This window comes from Myotis brandtii, unplaced genomic scaffold, assembly GCF_000412655.1.
Source record: "Myotis brandtii unplaced genomic scaffold, ASM41265v1 scaffold550, whole genome shotgun sequence".
Lineage (NCBI taxonomy): Eukaryota > Metazoa > Chordata > Mammalia > Chiroptera > Vespertilionidae > Myotis > Myotis brandtii.
The window spans coordinates 2,700,190-2,708,158 of record NW_005370043.1 but is presented as its reverse complement, the minus strand read 5'-3'; the positions used below and the strand labels follow the sequence as shown (position 1 = coordinate 2,708,158).

General features: G+C 42.6%; 1 protein-coding gene across 3 annotated transcripts in view; it reads left to right on the top strand.

The window, feature by feature from the left end:
* The window catches only part of PDCD11 (programmed cell death 11), a 41,541-nt gene that overhangs the window by 8,447 nt on the left and 25,125 nt on the right, over window positions 1-7,969 (top strand). For all 3 annotated transcript variants that reach the window (XM_014549416.1, XM_005878216.2, XM_014549415.1), the window contains exons 6-10: window positions 909-1,032; window positions 1,529-1,710; window positions 5,094-5,201; window positions 6,297-6,503; window positions 7,824-7,948. In XM_014549416.1, coding sequence (XP_014404902.1) covers window positions 909-1,032; window positions 1,529-1,710; window positions 5,094-5,201; window positions 6,297-6,503; window positions 7,824-7,948 — 746 coding nt within the window. The remainder of the gene's footprint in view (window positions 1-908; window positions 1,033-1,528; window positions 1,711-5,093; window positions 5,202-6,296; window positions 6,504-7,823; window positions 7,949-7,969) is intronic.

The window sequence follows — 7,969 nt, the reverse complement described above, 5'->3', positions numbered from 1 at the left end:
CCTGATGGGCCCTGCTCTGTTCGTGACAGGGGGGAGCTCCTGAACCCCCTGATGGGCCCTGCTCTGTGTGTGACGGGGCAGCACCCCAACCCCCGGATTGGCCCTACCCTGAGCGTGACAGGGGGTGGCGCCGCAACCTCCCCATCGACCCTGTCTTGAGTGTGACAGGGGGCAGTGCCCCAACCCCCCAATCGGCCCTACCCTGAGCGTGACTGGGGGTGGCATCGCAACCTCCCGATCCGCCCTGCTCTGTGCATGACAGGGGGCGGTGCCCCAACTCCCCAATCGGCCCTGCTCTGAGCCCGACCAGGGGCTGCACCTAGGGATTGGGCCTGCCCTCTGCCACCCGGGAGCAGGCCTAAGCCAGCAGGGCGTTATCTCCCGAGGGGTCCCAGACTGTGAGAGGGCACAGGCCGGGCTGAGGGACCCCCCCTTCCCCCCGAGTGCACAAATTTTTGTGCACCGGGCCTCTAGTGAAATATAAAGAAGGTTGGTGAATTTTTTTTTTTTTTTGTCTTGGAGGTGGTTAGAAAGGATAAGATGATGGCTAGAATGGTAGTTCTGTATTCTCATTATTCATAGCGCTGGGCGTGACCTTGCTGGCCTATGTCTCCTATGTTTTGAAAATTTTCCAGGGGCGAGTCTTCTCTCTGCCATTCCATTACTCGGCTGTGTATAGCACTCCTCACTGTCTGGAAACTAAAATCCTTTCAGCCCTGGAGAATTAAAGTTGATATCTTTCCCTCTTCTATCCTCTAGTGGGATGAGGTTTAAAGTTAAAAGGGGGTTGGGAGTATGGGATAAAGTGTGGAGATTGATGGAAACATATGCATTTTGTAGTGGATGTTTGCTGTGTGTCCCATTACCTTTGACTTTCGAACTTTTGGTAATGCTTTCTCTTCCTCCAGTTGCTCACAGGCACTGTGTCTAGTCTAGAAGACCATGGCTACCTAGTGGACATTGGTGTTGGTGGGGCCAGAGCTTTCCTGCCACTGCAAAAAGCCCAGGAGTATATCAGACAGAAGAACAAAGGTAAGGGGAAGAAGAGGGGCCAGTGCATGGTAGTGGGTGGGATATGTGGAGATTATACTATTTAAATGCCACTTTGATGAGTAAATTACAGAATGGTGACCCTGAAGGCTTTGCTAAGATCAGTGGTTAATTTTAACCAACAGAAAGGGGAATACGTGTGAAGGTCCAGGGAGTGGCAGGGTTTCACTAAGATCTGATGGGCCACTTTTACTGTTTCTCACCTAGAAGATTCCACTGAAATTTGGGACTCCAAGGCCTCAACCAGCACTCTATTGCCTTTTTAAAATTTTCTTATTTCTGTGATCAATTTCCAGGTCAATTAGGTTCACTTCACTCTCTTCTTATAGTTGGTCCCTTAGAGATTGGGAATATGGGGAGTATTAGATTGTAACTGGTCAAGCAGGCCATGGATTATCTCAGGTATTGCTTGAACCCAAGTTAAAGGTCCTTCTCATAAAGCTATTTTTCCTTTTGGGGGCTGGGGCCGGGCTTACAGGTGCTAAGCTGAAGGTGGGTCAGTACCTGCACTGCGTCATTAAAGAGGTGAAAGGCAACGGAGGAGTTGTTAGTCTGTCTATTGGTCATTCAGAAGTTTCTACTGCCATTGCTACTGAGGAGCAAAGCTGGACCCTTAATAACTTGCTACCTGGACTGGTGGTCAAAGCCCAGGTACAGAAGGTAAGCCATTTATCGTCACTACTACTTTGAAAAATATAACTTGTATTAAAGTAGTAAATGCACTGATCACATATGGCTATTACACACTGGGGATGTAGCCAATGCCACATGTTTACATGGTAATATGTGTGCTGATTAAAAAGGTCAAATGATATTAAAAGACTTACAATGAACTATCTCATCCTTTCTAAACCCATCTTTAACTCTTTTAGCTTTTCTTTTGAAATTTGCCTCCATATTTCTAAATAATAAGCTTCTGTTGATATCTCTTGGTTTATCAGTGTTGAGTTTTAACTTCTTCTCAAGATAGATGAAGTTTTGTCTCTTAATTTTTCTTTCCCCTGCCCCAACTTCCCAACAGAGATATATTAAAAATTTGTTTAAATCATTATTCAGTATTTAAATTATTATGACTGTGTAAATGTTGTTTACTGTTGAACTAGGCCCGTGGTCAGCAAACTGTGGCTCGTGAGCCACATGCGGCTCTTTGGCCCCTTAAGGGTGGCTCTTTCTAAGCCTTAGGAGTACCCTAATTAAGTTAATAACAATGTACCTACCTATATAGTTTAAGTTTAAAAAATTTGGCTCTCAAAAGAAATTTCAGTCATTGTATTGTTGATATTTGGCTCTGTTGACTAATGAGTTTGCCGACCACTGAACTAGGCAATGTATTATGGCTATTTGTGGAATAGGTTTTTCCTGGAGTTGATAATCAGCTTCGTTTTTGTCATTTGCTAAATTCTCTTCAGAACTATCACTGTTTCTTCATACACCTTATAGTTATTTCTCTCTCACTACAATTTTTCATGTTTTCAAACTCTTTAGATAATCTCATAGGTATTTTTTTTCCCACTAGGACCCCCTTTTGCTGTCATCCTGCTCCAATCTGGACTGGTTGCTATGTAGGGCCCCACATAGCTGGTATCCTAGGACTTCTCTTTATTGTCTTCCTGGATCCTTCCCCTCTCTCTCGGGTTTTGGAGCCTTCTTTGATTCCATGTATTCCCTTTTTTGGTTTACTCCCTCATTTTAGTATGACACATTCTCCAGAAGTATTCTTGGAAAGGTACATAGAAGGTTAATTTCTTAACCTAGTATGTCAGAGATTCCCATGATCACTCCTAGAATCAATAGTTCACTAGGAAGATTCCCCAGACTCAACAGGTAGTGGTACTCATGGCTATGATTTATTATAGTGAAAGGAGGCAAAGAAAAATCAGCAAAGGGAAAAAAGTCCTATGGAATGAAGTCTGGAAGAAACAAGGCACAAGCTTTCAAGAGTCTTCTAGTGGAGTCACAAAGGATGTATTTAATTCCTCTGGCAACAAGTTATGATAACGCACGTGCAATGTTGTCTACCAACGATACTTCTTAGAGATTTAGTGCCTGAGCGCTTTTAATTAGGGCTGGTCATGTAGGTACCCTCTGCCTGGCATGTACCAAAATTCCAGGGTCTTATAGGGAATGTGAGTGTTTAGTATAAACCATATTGTGTACATGAACAGTGTAGGTACATTGAGCCTACGCTAGGTACTCAGTTCTGGGAGTGGTGAGTGGGAACTTTCCTGAAATCTCACTTCCAAGACACCAGCCAAGGGCTAACATTGGAAGCAGGCTTTTCTAAGGATAATAATCTCAAGCCTGCTATGTTAACTCTTCTGCACACCTACTATATCTGAAATCATTATTCTACTCTCACATGTAATTGGTAGTAAAGGAGGGTTTAGAATTCTAGGTCAAAAATAACTCAGAACTTTAAAGCATTATTCCCATCGTCAACTGGCTTCTCTTGCTATCGAATAGCCTAATGTTATTTTAATTTCTGTTTGTATGTGTGTGTGTTTAAATCTTGTCTTTATTCCTTTTATTTTAAAATGTTATGATGATGTGCTTTGGTGTGGCTCACTCTTCATTTATTTGTGCTGGACTCATATAATCCAGAAATGTAGATCCTTCAGCTCTGGGAAAGTTTCTTGTATTATTGTGTTGTGTGTGTTTTTTTTTAATTTAGAGAGAGAAACATCAATTTGTTGTTCTACTTATTTATGCATTCATTAGTTGAAGTTCTAATTGCTCCGTATTCTCATAAACACTCATTATCCTTTTTATTATAGCCATCCTATGCATGTGAAATGGTATCTCATTGTGATTTTGATATGCATTTCTAATTGTTAGTGATGTTGAGCATCTTGTCACGTGCTTGGCCATTTGTATATCTTCAGAGAAATAGCTATTCAAAAATTTTTTGCCCATTTTAAAATTAGGTTGTCTTTTTATTGTTAGATTGTAAGTATCCTTTCTATATTCTGGATACTAATCCTTTATCAGATCTTGTTTTTGTTTCTTTTAAAATATAAACTTGCCCTAGCCAGTTTTGCTCAGTGGATAGAGCGTCAGCCTGCGGACCAAAGGGTCCTGGGTTCGATTCTGCCGGCCAGGGGCATGTACCTTGGTTGCAGGCTCCCCCCCGGCCCAGGCCCTGGTCAGGGCTTGTGTAGGAGGCAACCAATCGATGTGTTTCTCTCACATCAATGTTTCTCTGTCTTTCCTTCTCTCTTCCACTATCCCTAAAAATCCATGGAAAAATATCCTTGAGTGAAGATTAACAAAAATAAATAAATAAATAAGTAAAATAAAATAAAATAAAAACACTTTTTTTTTTTTTGAATGCCTTTTAATATGATGTTGGACTTCATGGGTGAATTCTCAAATTTTCTTACCTTTTTTTCTGGCATGTACATGTATTTGTTTATATCCTACCTTCTGGGAGAGTCTCAACTTTAACTTCCCATTCTCTACTGAATTTTTGTTTTGACTGCCATACTATAAGTGAGGCACTAAAGCACCATTAGGAAGTCTGTGTGCCGAGTGGGACTTGTTGACTGGCTGATTTTGCTGTCAGGAGCAGGAGCTAATAGCAGGCTTTTGGGGGCAGCCTCCAAGTATCATTGTTTTAAGTCTTCTCTGGCGTGCTAGAGTTCTCGAGAAAGGATCAGGAGGGAAAAAGCCTGACTGACGGACAGCTGGGTGGGCAAGAGGGACTGCATGTCTTCAACATCTACATTTGTACAGTATTCAGGATTTTGCAAGCATTTGAGTTTTACTTTCTTACTCTGGGCAAATCACCAAGTTAGCAGCAATTTGTCTAAGTTGTCAAGCTGGCCATTCCCTGAGGATCTTTGTGCAAAGTGCCCTCCATCCCATTGGGAAATACTGAAGGTGAGAGGATTGAGCTTACTGAGTGAAGAGACAGCCAGTGCCAGGAGTTGCCTTGCCACTTAGTATGAAAGGAAGAAAGATTGGTAAGGGTTAGCTGGGGGAGGAGAGACATACGGTTATCCTAGAAAATGTGATTTTTCATAACATTTTCTGTTTACTGCTAGGTGACTCCACTTGGTCTTACACTCAACTTCCTCTCATTCTTCACTGGCCTGGTTGATTTTATGCACTTAGAGCCCAAGAAAGCTGGAACATACTTCTCAAATCAAGCAGTAAGTAATGTGACACCTATCTTTTCTTGATTCCAGTTGTATTCCAATCGGCTATTCATTATCACTGTTAGCTTAGGGGCAGGTCCTAGCACTGGGTGTGTACAGGTGTGCAGAGAGGAGGTGAGGGGAATATAAAGTATTTGGAAAGATCACAAGAAACTACCAGGGGTCATCTCTGGGGATTATGATTAGAGGAGGAGCCTGTGGAGGAGAAGGTAACTTTTAGTTTTTATTTTATATTCCTCCATATGGTTTGAATGGGGTTTTTTTTGGTAGTGAATCTTTTGCTTTTATAATTTAAAGTGTTTCAGAGGAGTATTTAATGGGGGAGAATAAGATATTTACATAGAAAAATGTATTTTAAAAATTGCTTAGAGTATAAGACCCAATTTTGAAAAAAATTTTAAGGAGTACAACTTGGTTAAAATACTGAAAGATTATGCAGTCAGTCTTAGTAGTGATGAACTCTGGGTGATTTTTATACCTTTATCTAAAGATTCAAATTTTCTACAATGAACATAGATATTTGAGAAGAAAATTCCAATAGATATTATTCAGAATTTTTTAAATCCTAAAGTGACTTATTTTTTTGTTTTTATCTATGCTAATGGATGCTATAGAGATATCTTTTAAAAAGGTCAAATAGGCTTCACCACCACCTAGTGATAATGTTAACATTTTGGTGAACTTATTCCTAGTAATTTTTTTCTCCCTGTACTCATATTTGCGTACAGAGTTGAGGCATTTTGCCTGCTAAAACCATGTGATCAGAGCAGGCTGTTTCAGATGATTTTAGATGAGCCCCTGCTGTAGTGACACTGCCCAGGGTTTCGGTCGCATGTACATTATTGGCCTCATGGTGTTGAGGGGACCCTGGTGTATGGCCTTGAGTAAGCCGTGATGCAGTCGGACATAGTTCCTCTGGGGGGCCTTTGGTTTGAATTTCCTGCATGCTGCTTGATGCACAAGCCAGTTTTAGTACTTATATCCATGGCCTGGTCAGCACATAGAGAGTCTTGAGCTCTGAAAGTCTGCTGCAGGGACCTTATCTCCTGTGCACTTCCTCCTGTTCATGATGTCCTTTCCCTTATCTAGGTGAGGGCCTGCGTCCTCTGTGTCCATCCTCGGACCAGAGCTGTGCGGCTGAGCCTGCGCCCCGTCTTCCTGCAGCCTGGGCGCCCACTCACCCAGCTGTCTTGTCAGCACCTCGGAGCTGTCCTGGATGATGTTCCTGTCCAGGGCTTTTTCAGCAAGGCCGGGGCCACTTTCAGCCTGAAGGATGGGTCTCTGGCCTATGCTCGGGTATGCCATCCTTTTGTTTCATCAGGATCTTATCACTAGAAGGACTGTTGGGACACAAAGGTCCTCTTCTGTTTCCTTCTTCCTTTGGTATTAGTTTCCTATTTTTTAATATTCCCAAGTGTGTCAAACTGTACATAGGGACCAAACAATGCCTGTTTGTTATATTAGAACTAGAGGCCTGGTGCACCGATTTGTGCACTGGTAGGGTTCCCCAGCGTGGCCTGCGGGTATCAGGCCGAAACCGGCAGTCTAATGGCGCCTGCCACTCCAGTCTGTTGCTCCTGCTCAGTAAGCTCACTGCTGCGCTACTGTGGTCTCCGGACTGTGATGGCCAGCCGTGAGCTCTGCATCTGGCGCCTGTCATCTGAGCGGCGCTCCCACTGTGGGAGCGCACTGACCACCAGGGGGCAGCTCCTGTGTTGAGCATCTGCTCCCTGGTGGTCAGTGCGCATCATAGCAACCAGATGACCGGTGGTTTGGTCGTTCAGTCACTTAGGATTTTATATATATAGATGCCTTAGAATCACTTTGACATATTTGATACCTAGCGGATGGTAGGTATAAGAATGAATTAGTATCTACACCAGGGCTTAGCAAAGTTTTTAAAGGTCCAGATAGTAAATAATTTAGGCTTGTGGTCTATATAGCCTGTCCTAACTACTCAACTCTGTTATAGCCTGGAAGCAGCCATAAACACTATGTACATGAATGGGCATGGCTGTGTTCCAATAAAGCTTTAGTTTATACAAATAGGCACAGCCTGTGAGCTGTAACTTACCCATGATCTAGACTATTCTCTGACATGGACACTGCAAGGGTAAAGAACAGCTTTTCAGTTAGAGGAATTATTTTAACAGGTGATCAGAGTATTATTTTATGTTATTTTTTTTATTTATCTAGACTATTCTCTGACATGGACACTGCAAGGGTAAAGAACAGCTTTTCAGTTAGAGGAATTATTTTAACAGGTAATCAGAGTATTATTTTATGTTATTTTTTTACTTATTATTGATTTCAGAGAGAAAGGGAAAGGGAGAGAGAAACGGAAACATCAGTGAGAGAGAATCATTGATCAGCTGCCTCCTGCACGCCCCCCACTGGGGAATTGAGCCCACAACCCGGGCATGTGCCCTTGACTGGAATCAATCCTGGGACCCTTCAATCCGTGGGCCAACACTATCCGCTGAGCCAAACCAGCTAGGGCCAGAGTACTATTTTTATGATAGGTGATAAATGTGTGGTCATCTTGGTATGTTTTAATATCTGGTTGCCTCAGATCTATTGTCTCTTGCTTGTCCTTAATCACTTGGTATTTTGTAGCTCAGCCATCTCTCTGATTCTAAGAAAACCTTCAATCCTGAAGCCTTCAAGCCAGGAAACACTCACAAGTGTCGAATAATCAACTACAGCCAAATGGATGAACTGGCTTTGCTCTCTCTGCGGACGTAAGTGTCATCAGCACCGGG